Source organism: Doryrhamphus excisus, chromosome 18, assembly GCF_030265055.1.
Source record: "Doryrhamphus excisus isolate RoL2022-K1 chromosome 18, RoL_Dexc_1.0, whole genome shotgun sequence".
Classification (NCBI taxonomy): Eukaryota; Metazoa; Chordata; class Actinopteri; order Syngnathiformes; family Syngnathidae; genus Doryrhamphus; species Doryrhamphus excisus.
Window position 1 is genome coordinate 13361672 of NC_080483.1, and position 15128 is coordinate 13376799.

Below are 15128 nucleotides of genomic sequence, written 5' to 3' on the forward strand. Positions count from 1 at the left end.
GAGGAAACCAGAGTACCCGGAGAAAACCCACGCATGCACGGGGAGAACGTGCAAACTCCACACAGAGATGGCCGAGGGTGGAATTGAACCCTGGTCTCCTAGCTGTGAGGTCTGCGCGCTAACCACTCGTCCACTGTGCAGCCCCTGTATGTAACAATCAATTAGAAAAAAAAAGTAAAAATGGCTGAACCTCCATCCAGTCCAGATGACTCTCCATAAAACCAGCCTGACCAGACTAGAGTTTAAGAGGCCGTGCATCAGCAAGCCAGATATTATATGTGAGGAATTAAATATTAATCTGTACCCCGGCGATGAGTACAACACACCTAAGGGTTGTATATATTTTGTATACATGGAGCAGCCTTGCTCGTGAGCAATGAAAAGTATCTTTGCCCAGATGCGCGTTTTATTGTTGCGGAGAGATGTTAATGACTTCCTTTATAGCTTTCCCAACCAAACATGGCCTACTGGAATCAAAGCAGCAGTTATGCCTTGAGATGCAACATTCTGTGATATTTTACAAGTGGAATTACAGGCCATATATGAGGAATTATGAGTATTATCAATGGGAATAAAATGTAAGGTAGTCAGGGAATTGTGTTGTTTATTCTACATTAGCGAATCAAATAACATGATTAACATAATACAGGGCTGCACGGCTGTCCTCAAATGCTACAATAACAAAGCTGCCCGACCAATGAGGGACGAGCAGTGGTATCTTGGAACCCCCGTGTTAGTTTTATGTCATTTGTTGGTTCAAACACTATTTAGTTTGTATGATTCTACTTTGGCGGATATACTGTATTGTTTACACATGCAGGATGACTGTATACAAATTCCTCATCTCTTTAACTCGGAATGTGTTGTTCTCCTAGATTCCCTGTGCAGGGAAAGAAATAAAACAAAACAAAATGAAACACATGTCAACGCCGGAAGTGACCCGTGCATTTTGTCATGTGTCATCCAAGGTGACGTCTGCAGGGATGCACGCAACTCCCATCCCATTAGGTGTTTAATTACATGGAATCAAAGTGTTTAATGAGAAAGAATCAAAAAAAGCTCATGTTTGATGGTCAACCATCTGCGTCAACTATCTTTTTTTCGCTGCCACATCGACTGGTGGCAGCTTTAGATGCTCCGCTGTGCTGACGCCACCTGCGTCCTGCGCATGATGTTGAGGGAGGTTTTGGAGTGTGCAACCTGTCAGGCTCAGAGCAATGCTCTGTTTGCTGCCTGAACCACATGATGGTGCTGTAGCAGCATCACTCTCCAGGGATGCTGTCAGTCTCAAAGACAGGATAGGATGCTCCTTGAGCCCCAATGTTGGATATTTACATTATTTAAGTTATTTCTTTATAGATTTCACCATATACAGCATTCTAACATACAGCACTTCATAATGCAGTTAATGCATATGCACATATAAAAGCAAACAACAACAAGTATGTACATGTCTCGGATTTTTTGTGCAATAAAAAAATAAATACATGTTGTAGATGGACTCGGCTACAGTTTCTGGCCACTCGTGACGATTGCTTTTGGAAGCTCACCTATTTGTACTGCACGACACTCCCATTTACATGCTGTCATATTTACACAGCGGCTGCAGATAATTGCGTTCTATTCAGGCCACTGTGCCAGCTATATTTGTGCCCAGTGCACTCGCAGCACCGTGATAGATTGTGGCTCTATTGCCCAATTTGTATAATGTATATGACGTACTGCAACACTTACTCATGAATAATACTCGGAGCTCGAAGTTGAGCATCTGAAATGATGTAACAGTCATTTAGTGGCAGGGAAGGAGCAGCAAATCTAAGGGAGCAAAACTGTTTGCATGGCAGCACATGCAGCGTTAATCTAAGCAAACAGTCATTGGACTGCCATCAGGACAGTAATATTTTTACATCCCTGGGCAGGGACGGCTAATAAAGTTGGGAGGAAGAGTAATTGCAATAAAACTGTAAAGAATTTATTTTGGCGGGGTCAAAAAAAAGCATGCACAAAGCAAACACGGTCAGTCAAAGTAGGGCATTATTTCAAGATCCCCATGCATAGAGGTTTTTACTGCGTTGTATTTTGTTGTATTCTGACTTTATTAATGAATAATGTATGAATATTAAACATCCAGCATGTACAGCTGCACATATAAAACGTTTAGCTAATCAATTCATCCAACGCACTTTGGGTAAGCTTGCATATATCATCGTGAGTCTGGACCTCTGAGGGCTCATAGCTCGTTACGGCCATCATAGTCGAGCTAGGAAACAGAATGTTATTCATTCATTCATTCATTCATTCATTTTCTACCGCTTTTTCCTCACGAGGGTCGCGGGGGGTGCTGGAGCCTATCCCAGCTGTCTTTGGGCGGGAGGTGGGGTACACCCTGGACTGGTCGCCAGCCAATCACAGGGCACATATAGACAAACAACCATTCACACTCACATTCATACCTATGGACAATTTGGAGTCGCCAATTAATTAACCTAGCATGTTTTTGGAATGTGGGAGGAAACCGGAGTACCCGGAGAAAACCCACGCATGCACGGGGAGAACATGCAAACTCCACACAGAGATGGCCGAGAGTGGAATTGAACCCTGGTCTCTTAGCTGTGAAAAAAAAACCCTAACCTGTGCTAGACACTGGTCTGGAGAGGCCTCTTATCAGGGAGTGACAAGACAAAGGGAACGAGTAAGCCCTTGGCTGCAGGAGGGACACTGAAATTGTCGTCTGCGAAAGCAGGAGAGACCTCGTCAGCCTCAAACTTCAGCGTGAAGTGGCGGCTGACACAGTAGACACAATCGTCCATCGCGACACACTGGAAAGCGGGGCAGTGGGCAAGGCGTTTGGTGGCACACTCGTACCACAGTCGGGCCACAGTGTGGTAACGGTACACGCTAACCCCCAGATGAGAGTTGACTTCAAAGCGATACAGAAACGATCCCACGGCCACCATGTCTACGATTCTGTCTTTCCCGCTTGCCAGCAGACTCCCCCTCCATGTGTCCGTTTTGGGGCTGTAGCGCAGCAGCATGCAACGGAGACTCCCCCCGGACACAAATAGCTCCCCGTTGCATACTGTCACATGATGGGCGACGGCAAATGTATCGTTAGGGAGAGGGGCCACAAAAGTCCATCTGTCCAATCGTGGGTCATAGCGCTCGACTGAGGAGAGGCACTCCCCGCCGATGGCGTAGACGTGGCCGTCCAGTGCAGCCAATTTACAGCGAGGTCTGGCTTCATTCATGGGACTGATCTCCTTCCAAATGTCTGTCAATGGATTGTAGCAGAACACTCGCTTGGAGGGGCTCATTTCACTATCGGTTCCTTGGCATCCCACCGCAACAAATAAGTAGTTATCCATTGTGCACATGGCACAGGCTTTGCTGATGACTTCCTGCGGGATGGGGCAAAGCATCTGCCAAGCATCCACGCAGTCGTTATAATAGTACAAAGCGCTAGACATTCTTCTCGTTGCTCCGGTGTTCCTCGACCAGTCTTGGGGGTTCATATCTGCCACCATAATGAATCGTTTTCCTCTTGTTCTTTGCCTCTGTAGTTGTTCCCGTGAGGCATCTGTGAGCCGCCCATAAAGGTTGGTGTCCTGCAGGACCTGGAAGTAGTTGTTGGACATGAACCTGAGGGCTGCTTGCTCCACAGAGCTCTGCCCGTTTTTTTTGGCAAAATGGAGCACCTCAAGACAGTTACCTAGATCCACTTGACTTTTTAGGGTTTCAAAATCTGGATTTTTAGCGGAAAGGTGTACCAAAGGACTGACTGGTCCAGCTCCTTGATCAGATCCTTTATTCACGCTGAGGCATGTATTATTTGTGGAAGGACTGACCGCCAGGGGATCAGTGCTGGTTGAGCTGACAGAGGGTGGAAGTGGACTTCCAGCAGACAGATCGCTTTGCTTGCATACGGGTACAGACCCTTGCGAGGACATCAGCTTTTGATTCCCAACAGACTCGGATCCCTCAGTAACGTCAGGTTCTGCAGAAGAAGGAGAATCTGCCATGTTGCGATGGCCTTCATGCTCTTCTTGGGACTCAGATTTCTTCTCATTCTTACCCAACAGGGAGGTTGGCTCTGTAGTAAAGTGAGAAGAACTCTCCACATAGTATTCGTATATCTTTCCAAGCACTATCTGGTCTTCTGGACTTTCCGGTACAAGTTTGGCATCCTCCACCTTGACCTCTGCCTTGGAGTAGAAGCTAGAGTAGACACCATGTTGCTCCAAGTCGTTCCTCAGTTCTCTGCCCACGCCTGTACCGCCGTCCAACTTCTTCAACAAGCAAGGCGAACGTCTGCCTTTTGAACTGGCTAGCCCGTTTTTTTTTGGATCGAGAAGGTCCAGAGACGGTTGATCGGTTGAAGTATCCCAGGAGGTCACCAATGCCACTTCTTTGTCAGTGTGTTGAGTACTGTGTGCCATGTTACCAAGTTCTTGGGTTGCATAATCATCTGCCTTGGTACTTCCAGATGATGGCTCATCAACGAGCGAAGATTCATCATCCGTACCAGTGCCCTGCAGGACTGTCTTGCACCTCAGGCAAGTCTGTGGTGCTTGGCTGTCCTGGACCGAGCTTTCTTCTCTGTTCCTGGAGCTGTAGAACCTGTAGGCCAACGACACCAGAAGCATTGTCCCCACAGAAATACTCATCTTGACCAGCAGCTGCATGTCGAATTGGACTCCTAAAAGATCTGCAATGGCCATGGTGGCAGTGGTGGCAGCGGCAAAGCGATGGGGATGGCACTTGTGACCGGTTAACTGATCCTTTTGTCAAGGGCTCTCAGCTGATGACTGCATGCTGGCTGGTTTTCATTGCAAAAGAGCTCCTGTCATCCGATGACTGCTGTTCTTTGCCTCCGGGTGTAAAATGAAACCTGCGGAGGTATATTTGCATCTCTTTTAAGGTGGGGCTTAGGCCATGCAACACCTGAGGGGAGTCAGATACTGATTCAACACACTCACCAAAGATCAATATTTGGCCGAGTCTTCCCAGTACTTCAGTCTTTCTTCCAGATAATGTCATCCAAGGAAGAAAACATTTTCTTAAAAATTTTTATGGTGTATTTTTAACGACATTTGATTTTTTATTATTGACTGGCTCAGTTGCTCAGCACAGCTTGAACAGCAGGGTTTAAATAAAGGGCGAGGTGGGAGTATAGGTGACATTCATCGAATCCTTAACAACCAGGATACATCTGTTTGTACAGTTATGCCACATCTTTCAGTCAATGGAGACAGTAAAAGCTAACAGCTTCTTTCATTTTCATAAGCTGCATATACAGTACGTCTTGCACTGATAACACACTGGAGAAAACTTATGGTCCATAACAAAATTCATGATTCTAACTTGACTCTGTAGGTACTTTCAACCCAAGCTTATAAAACACTTACATCATCAACAATGTATATACAGCATACACTCCGGATCAAAATTTTAAGACCAGTTGAAAAATTGCAAGAATTTACATTTTACATTGTTTCATCTCAAATAGGGCTTCAAAGGCACAAAGACGAAATACGAGTGAGACAAAAAAAAATTATTGCAAAGAAGTAATGAGTAGCTCTGCCATTCATCTTACATTTGACTTCTTTGTAAATTTAGCTCTAACTGAAAAAAGAAATACACTGGATTTTTCTCACTGTAATTTTATTGTCATTCATTGATAGTAGGTGGGCTTGCGGATGAAGCAAAAAACCACGCTCACGGTGGCCTGACCTGCATTTCATCGGATAATGTGCCAATTCAGTGATTTTTTATTTTTTTTTAGTTGAAGCTGGACAGAAAGAGAAACATTTTTATTGTTTGTTAATGTGATAACAGCATCTTGTGGACTATGGTACAAAAAGTGGAAGTCCAAGCATTATTAAAATGGAAACCAAGGTAAAAAGTGCTTGAATATGATCTGTATTATTCTGTAGTCAGTATACGTATTTTATTTTATTTTATTTTATTTTATTTTATTTTATTTTATTTTATTTTATTTTATTTTATTTTATTTTATTTTATTTTATTTTATTTTATTTTATTTTATTTTATTTTATTTTATTTTATTTTATTTTATTTAGCATAGATTTTGTGGTAAATATTATGGGAACAAATTGGTTTAAAATAAAAAATATTTGGGAACAAATGTGCTTTCTTGTCATAAATTTTGATCTGGATTTTCATAAATATCACTGAGCTTAGTTTTGTATTATACGCATTGGAGACGCATTAATTCCATATTGCCTAAAATTTGAACACCATGTACATTGCATGCCAACAACTGGCTACTATTAGAATCTATTGTCTTGTTGTGTTTTTTCAGCTTTCTCTTTGAACATGACTTATTTTAAAAACACAAACAATTTTTTGGTCATGTAAACATACCCACATATAGTTCTGACAGAGCTGACAGGGAAAAGGAAGGACACACATTAATATTACCAGACAGCATAATTACTATTGTTACGTAATGTGATAGCTTCCAGCACACGAAGGAAACCAGACTCTTCAAGTATGGTTGACTTAATGAATAATTCACAGGTGGTCATCAGTGACGTTCCGCAGATTGCTTTGACCTTTGCTCCCAGATCAGATGAGGTGGTCACGTTCACCTCCTTCTCCTTGAAGAAAAAACTGCCCATCGGAAGAGTAAGTTAATGCAGACCACAGCAGAATAATCATAATATGGATCAGCAGCACATTATACATCTTCATATATATACATTTGTCATTAATAATTTTACATTATGCATCCAGAAATAAAAAAAATAATGTTGACATTATACAGAATCATGTATCTATATCCACATGTTCACCCATGAAGTCCATCAAAATATGTCAGCATCACCTTCAGAAATACAGTAGTAATAAACATACACTTCCTGTTAGAGGCAACTTAGACGTTGAAGTGTCTGAAAAGTATTCATATATTCGGTTTTCCATGCAATTCATACTTAATTGCGTGTAAAAAAATTAACAATAATATGATTCATTTAACAATAACTTTAGCAATGCACCAACTTGTTTTACTTTACTTATATTTATTTATTTTTTCTGAGTCTGGTGAAGATAAAACAGAAAAAAAGCCACTTGAATTCAAATGGAAATGACAAATTATGATGAGATACAGTCGAACATTTATGAGTGCACTCAGCGTTCCTCTCTGAGCTCGGGCCTCTTAGTAATATTATAATTATGTTAAACATGTTGCAAGGCAGCTCTCGTTTGCATCACACTTTTTTGTGAGCTGACGTGATGTGGATGCTATGCTCTTCTCTGTTAGGCAAACAACCGTAATCCATCAACTCATCCATGTTGTGTCTTTACACTACAGTTTATAGATGAGCTATTAAATAATAAACAACAATGGATTATGCTGCATTCATTTAACCTTCTGGTGGACACATACGTACATTATCATTCTCCCTGAAAGGTCATTCTCATCCGTTCACCGTAGCTGAGCTAAATTAAATTGAGCCATGGTGTATAAGATATGTAGTAATATGCAATAACTGAGCTAACCAGTAACAAGTGAGAAAAAGTATTTTTTTTAACAGCACCTCTGTTATTGCCATTGAAGTTTGCAGTGTGCAACTGTACTGTGTCCTACTGTGGCGTGTTTCTATTCATGTATTTATTTATATTTCACAAGAATATTCCATAAGAATATTTCACAAGAGTGGCCTATGTAATAGTGCATTAAATTTTTGCATTAAAAAATAAACACCACACCTCCAATAAAGTTGTATTCCACAGGACAAAAACAGGTCATGTCAGCAGTGAGCCACTATAGTTAAACTGCATTAAACTTGAAATGCACCACTGTTTTGCGCCACACACATATGCCCAAATCAAGATATTCCCCATCTCCTGACCGTGTGGCCAGCCACCACTAGGACACCGTGCGGCCCGGTAGAAAATTATAGTATATTATAGTCATAAACACAATTCCAATGAAAGAACATTCAAAAACCAGCACAACAACAGAAAAAAAAACTTTTGGAATGTAACCAATAAGTGTGGGAAAAGTGTGCCCGCTAAAGTCATAAGAACTTTCATGACGTCACAGATTTTAAGAGACCTCAACTCAGCAAGAATCAGAGGATTGCATATTTAGCTTTGTTTTTGGCTTTTTGGCAACACTACTTAAAAAAGCCATCCACATGGCAGCCCACATTTTCATCACTTTCAAATCAAATTTTTTTTTAAAGAGGACGGTCAGGACAGGATATGAAAACAGAAAAAATTGTCTTCAGCCAATCACAGGGCACATATAGACAAACAACCATTCACACTCACATTCATACCTATGGACAATTTGGAGTCGCTAATTAACCTAGCATGTTTTTGGAATGTGGGAGGAAACCGGAGTACCCAGAGAAAACCCACACATGCACGGGGAGAACATGCAAACTCCACACAAGCGGAAAATTGAACCCAGGTCTTCTGACTATGGCTTACATGCTAACCACTCAGTCACCCTGCGGCTTCATTCTAAATGTACTGAAATTCAAATTCATTTTTGAGTACACATCTCATTGCCGAGGGCTGCACGGCGTAGGAGTGGTTAGCGCGCAGACCTCATAACTAGGAGACTCGAGTTCAATTCCACTTTTGGCCACCTCTGTGTGGAGTTTGCATGTTCTCCCCGTGCATGCGTGGGTTTTCTCCGGGTACTCCGGTTTCCTCCCACATTCCAAAAACATGCTAGGTTAATTGGCGACTCCAAATTGTCCATAGGTATGAATGTGAGTGTGAATGGTTGTTTGTCTATATGTGATTGGCTGGCCACCAGTTCAGGGTGTACCCCACCTCTTGCATGAAGACAACCTTGTGAGGATAAGCAGTAGAAAATAAATGAATGAATGAACCTCATTGCCGGGCTAAGTTTTTAGTTGTTGGTGATCAACCAATGGTCACCGCACTAATAAATAAATACCTGATAGTGTCATTTTTCAGCTCTTGTATTGATCTCATGAGACCTAGAACATAAACGTCTAAAAGTAAAGTCAAGTCATATAAGTTGGATCATCTCTCCACTTTAATACAGGCGAAATGAAACAAATGCAACAACCCTGTTCAGGCCGGCGTGGAAATGGCGGCTAGAATAGAATGACGCGTCTAATCTCGCCAATGTCTGGATGAGAGTTACGTACACACAATGTAGGTCACTTAAGATCGCATGACACAAGTAAATATAACTGCAGCGGCTGGAAAAGGAAAAGGAAAGAGGAAAAAACAAAACAACTTTCACATGCACCACAACCCTGAAAACATGAGACATTTGTGAGACCAATTCCAAGGCATACTGGTATTAAAAAAAAAAAACAAATATGGGATAAGCTGTTCAGGTTTTTTTTTTTTTGTTCCGTCAGCTGAAGTTTAGCTGTGATGAACGAAGTACAAACATGTGAACTCCAAACTCTGCAACTGTCCCTTTTAGAGAACCCCATAAAACCTCTTAATTATCTGCATTATTTACACGGATGTACACAAAATACACTCAACTCCCAATTCTTTTGTACATTCTAAGCCATCAAAAATAAACTAAATTAAAAAAATGAAACAATAATATTATATATTGTTGTCTTGGAGCGTCTGTGTTGGTGCCTCCCATCCCTTGTGGTTCAGCAGCTCGGTGCTGATCTGGAGCATCCCGGGACATGGAGCAGATGGGTGCGGTGGCTTTTTTGGCACCGCATCCCAAGCATCATTTGTGCCGCAAAGCAATGAAACGTAGACTTACTAAAAAATGTAATCCCAACGCCGTCTTTCGAGGTTTAAATCAACTAATTTTATTGGTCAACAGGCAGACGTGGGACAAGGAACAAAAAAAAGAGATGTAACTGGGGAGGGATATATGGGAGGACATTGTCATATTCATCACGTTCTTTTAGCTTGATTATTATTTTTGTTACAAAAAATGGGAGGAGCGCCATCTTGTGGCTTTTATCGATTGAGTGTTCTGTTGATGGCTGGAGAACACTGGCAAGGTTGTGGAACGTACACTGATGTTTTGTTTTAAAGTGTGTGTGTGTGTGTGTGTGTATTGGGTAGGAAGGGCAAGTATGTGTTAGAGTGAGAGAGTTTTCACGTCAGTTCCACAGTCACTGTGAGGACGAGCGCCATCCATGTGAGGCCAACCGCGTCCATGTTGGAGACTCCGTCTGCAAAACAAATAAGCAATCATATAGATATGAAAGCTGCAACAGTTTCCATCAAGGGCCACATACTGAAAAGGATGCAAGTTATGTATTATTTCAAGAAAAAAAAAAATTTCGGGCAAGAGGCTGGGGTACACCCTGGACTGGTGGCCAGCCAATCACAGGGCACATATAGACAAACAACCATTCACACTCACATTCATACCTATGGACAATTTGGAGTCGCAGATTAACGTCGTTTTTTTTTTTCGGAGGAAACAGGAGTATCCGGTGAAAAACCACACATGCACGAACATGCAAACTCCACACAGAGATGGCCGAGGGTGGAATTGAACACGGGTCTCCTAGCTGTGAGGCCTGCCCGCTAACCACTCATGCGCTGTGCAGCCGCCTCCGTCATAAATGTGTTTATTTATTAATTAATTCATTCATTCATTTTCTACCGCTTATCCGCGAGGGTCGCTGGGGTGCTGGAGCCTATCCCAGCTTTTTTTGGACGAGAGGCACCCTGGACTGGTCACCAGCCAATCACAGGGCACATATTATACTCACATTCATACCTATGGACAATTTGGAGTTGCCAACATTCCAACATGTTTTTGGAATGTGGGAGGAAACCGGAGTACCCGGTGAAAACTCCTCACAGATATTGCCGAGGGTGGAATTGAACTCGAGTCTCCTAGCTGTGAGGCCTGTGTGCTAACCACTCAACCGTCTCCATCATTCATTCATTCATTTTCTCCTGCTTATCCTCACGAGGGTCGCAGGGGTGCTGGAGCCTATCCCAGCTGTCTTCGGTTGAGAGGACTGGTGGCCAGCCAATCACAGGGCACATATAGACAAACAACCATTCACACTCACATTCATACCTATGGACAATTTGGAGTCGCCAATTAACCTAGCATGTTTTTGGAATGTGGGAGGAAAGTATCCGGTGAAAACTCCACACAGACATAACCAAGGGTGGAATTGAACTCGGGTCTCCTAGCTGTGAAGCCTGTGCGCTAACCACTCATCCGCCTCCATTATAAATGTGTTTATTTATTTATATGTAAATTCGAGTATCCGCCAAGATGTTCAGCTTGCTAGCAGCTGGAGCTGCTGCACCATGCGACTGTTTGACCGGCTGTGAGTGTGAGTGATCGTGACGGGGGAAAAAACTACGGCAGCTGCCTCGGCTCGTTGTGGAAAGAAACCGCAGACTGACAAAAGACAGTCGCCAAACACGCTAGGTGTTTTAAAGACAAAGTCACTCTGGATCGGTTCTGTTCAGATCAACAGAATGCAGAACTTGGAAAATACTCGCTCATTTGCTCATTTCACTGTCAATCAAAAAGGGATTCTGTCTCAGACAGATTATCCAATCATCACGCAGAAGCAAAGCATCTGAGCCAACACTTCCTCATAGACACTCAGCAACTCTGTATGTGCATTTATCCAATGAGTGTCCAGTTTTGCGCAGTGGAACAACCCACTCTATGCTTCCTTGAAGACACTCTGAGACCCGTGATGAGCACCTGATTCAGAATCAAAGATGAAGGTATTCTAGCACATATTTAGTCAATGAAATGTACACGCATCAGTACATATTTCACCACTTTTTGTGGACATTTTAGGAGAGTTTACTTTACTTCACTTGCCACCGCAAAACAAATCCCCGGGTAATCACATAATTTGGTATTTTATCCACACCGTACTCCATTTTTTAATGTCTGTGTGTTGCACAATGTCAGACAATATTAGACTACAGCAACAAATGGATGCTCACAGTAAATACTCCAAAATGGGTTCATCCAACCGCAAGAGCATCCTCTGCAGACCACGGTTATTTTACCCACGCAAATTGTCTGGCCATCTGTTTGTTTACACGCAGGATGAGACTCTGACAACCTTCTTTGCAACACTTGGGAGAGGAGTCGATTGAGGAGTGTTTTTTTGTGACAGAGGATCAAACGATCTCGATTATTCCTATGTATTATTATGGTGACCCCTTAAGTTAGCATTATAAGTTAGCTTTGCATGGCAGCATCCATGCATTTAGTGTTTTTTTTGGCAATATGGCAACTTTAATATTATTAATAATTTGTATTAATATTCATTAATTTTGTATTAATTTAATTATTTTTGTATTCATTTAATTAATTTATATTAATTTAATTAATTTATATTAATATATTTATATTATTGTCAGCTTTTTCAAGTATTACTTTCTTACTTTTTCACTTGTAAAACTGTAACATGACTCTGATTGCAGGTTTGCTTTCTCTCACAACAGGCGCAATAATCCTTCATAAAAATATATAAAAACAGGCTAATCCAAACCAAGATAAAACTCATAAATATGAGTCTTATTTGTGTCTTAAATGTCTTATTTTATCATATTATGTCGACTATATTGGGTAATACAAATGTAAGGTGAAAATAGGGTGTTACGTCATGTCTAGAGGGCTTTAATAATGTTAAAAACTTTATTTAGAAGGCCATAAATCTATGGTCTATCAATTAACCACAATAAAAAATGGATTACTGTATTGACAACTTTATGCTTAAAATAAAATTCTCAATATTTTGCAGTTATTATTCAATAATAATCAAATATAATCATTTAAATTTGTTTTTAAAATGGTCATAAAAGAAATTTTATTTATACATTAAAAACATTCTCGCCTAGGATAGGCGCCAGCATATACGCAACATTAGTGAGGATAATCGGCATCAAACATGGATGGATGCATGGATTGACATCAAAACATTTTTGGGCCCTAATATTAATACATTTGCTCACAATCCTGATCATTTCCACACGGAATTGGTCCAAGACAACTTGTGTTCCGGCATATGTAGGCCTGATATGAACTTTTTCTGGTGACTACGATGGTTGTGTGCAGTTTGCGCTGAGGAAGGAGTCCGATATTGAGTTACTGGACGAGCGGACACGTACGCGGTGACCTTCCAGGCCTTGTTGTACACCAAGTTAACTAGCATGCAAAGCGTGCGTGCGTGTCCACGCCGACCCAATTCTGTCCTTGCTGTGACTCAGCTGCTCCCGCGCTTATCGTGGAATTTGCATATTCAAATGTGTATCTCTGAGACACAGCTAGTGGGGGGAGCAACAGGAAGAAAGTGCAAATAAAGGACAGAGGCCGGATGCAAAAACAACAGAGCAACTATTTCAATTAAAGGACGAGTGAGAACGAAAGTTAACATTTTCCTTCAACTTGTGTCATTCCGACGACTCCTCTTGCCATCTGCTCGGGAAGCTGTTCCCACGATGCACTGGGACAAACATGGCTGTCACACTTGTGCAAAAGGCATTATGCAGGCAGTCCATTAAAATGCATTTGCCCCTTCATCAAATGCTGCCTTATTAAATGACAGCTTATGTGTGTGCTTTCCAGAGGTTATGCTTTCATTGACATTATTAATGCGTGCTTGATAACAGAGGGTTATTTAACAAACAGTAATTGACACATCATTACTGCTATGCTCATTGAAGCAGTTTATTGAGATTACACAGGATATTTTTGTCCTGATTTTATTAAATAAGGAGGGCTCCTTCCCTCCAAGGTGTTAAAACACATAAAGTACATCAGAGCCTGATTTGTAAATCCACCCCAGTCCTATAGGGGGCAGTAAGAACACCCCTAAAAAACAACACTTATTGAACCCACCTTGAGTTATGTCATCTAATATGTACATACATGTAAAACTTCCCAATCAACTGTCATACTGCGCAGTCTTTGGACCAGTGAACCAAACTATCATTTGCACCAAATCTTTTTTTTTTTTTTTTACATCTTTGGTCCAGACTACACTACCATACTACAGGAAGTGAAGGCAGGCTGATCAGAGCACCCCTAAAAAATAACATGTATTAACCCAGCATGAGTTATGTCACGTAATATGTACGTACATGTAAAACTTCCCAATCAACTGTCATACTGCGCAGCCTTTGGACCAGTGAACCAAACCATTATGTGCACCAAATCTTTTTTTTTTTTTTTTTTTACATCTTTGGTCCAGACTAGACTACCATACTACAAGGCGTGAAGGCAGGTTGATGAGAGCACCCCTAAAAAATAACATGTATTGAACCCAGCGTGAGTTATGTCACGTAATATGTACATACATGTAAAACTTCCCAATCAACTGTCATACTGCGCAGCCTTTGGACTAAAGTGAACTAAACCATCATGTGCACCAAATCTTTTTTTTTTTTTTTTTACATCTTTGGTCCAGACTAGACTACCATACTAAAAGCGTGAAGGCAGGAAAACACTAAAACAGGGGATGGTCTGTGTTGACCACACATGCATGACCCAGCTCTGCCAAAAAAAATCCAAACCAGCATCACACCTCGCGTTTTAAACAGAGGCAATGTTAGGTAGGAAAGGTAAAAGGTGTATGAGGAAACAGTGTGGGGAAAAAGCACCCTATCGGGACATATCACCACACACGGGGCCACTTCATAATTTCGCACTCGAGTGGATGTGACAATTCCTGGTTCACCACGGAGGTCGGGTGAGCACAGAGGCCAAGATGGATGCCTGACATGACATTTTGAGCGCCAGAGGAATTAGCTTTTGTGATGCGCACACTTGCTGTCAGCCCATGCAGGCTGGGGTGTCAAGTCACAGAGTGGGAGTTCAGTGATTTTTAGAGCACACACCCACGCTAAGCTTAGTCATTTGCGTGGTCGGAATACTTACTGTTCTGGCTCTGTGTGTTTTTCATCATGCTTGGATTTTCTGTTGAAGACAAAAAACGAAAAAAAGTCAGTATTATTATCATTAACATTGTGGCGTTGTGACAAAATACCTTGCCTGATAATGCAATATAGTGCTAGTCTGGTGCCAAACATTTGTAATAAATAATATATATATATATATATATATACATTTATATATATATTTATTTCTTAAACATGCGTCATTGCAACAGGGCTGCACGACGAGTGGTTAGCGC

The 15128-nt window shown here is 41.5% G+C and overlaps 2 protein-coding genes across 3 annotated transcripts in view; both read right to left on the reverse strand.

The window, feature by feature from the left end:
- Positions 1-220: 220 nt before the first annotated feature.
- On the reverse strand, positions 221-8324 carry klhdc7a (kelch domain containing 7A). Its single transcript, XM_058055802.1, has one exon. The coding sequence runs from the start codon at positions 4716-4718 to the stop codon at positions 2637-2639; it is 2082 nt and encodes a 693-aa protein (XP_057911785.1). The 5' UTR covers positions 4719-8324; the 3' UTR covers positions 221-2636.
- Positions 8325-9770: 1446 nt separating this feature from the next.
- The window catches only part of igsf21a (immunoglobin superfamily, member 21a), a 190156-nt gene continuing 184798 nt past the window's right edge, over positions 9771-15128 (reverse strand). For both annotated transcript variants that reach the window (XM_058054592.1, XM_058054591.1), the window contains exons 9-10: positions 14873-14911; positions 9771-10166 (exon numbers count right to left, since the gene is read on the reverse strand). In XM_058054592.1, coding sequence (XP_057910575.1) covers positions 10090-10166; positions 14873-14911 — 116 coding nt within the window. In that variant the 3' untranslated portion in view covers positions 9771-10089. The remainder of the gene's footprint in view (positions 10167-14872; positions 14912-15128) is intronic.

What these genes read in the sequence shown, in the direction of transcription:
- klhdc7a (XM_058055802.1), bottom strand. Translation starts at nt 4,718, where the DNA reads ATGGCCATTGCAGATCTTTTAGGAGTCCAATTCGACATGCAGCTGCTG.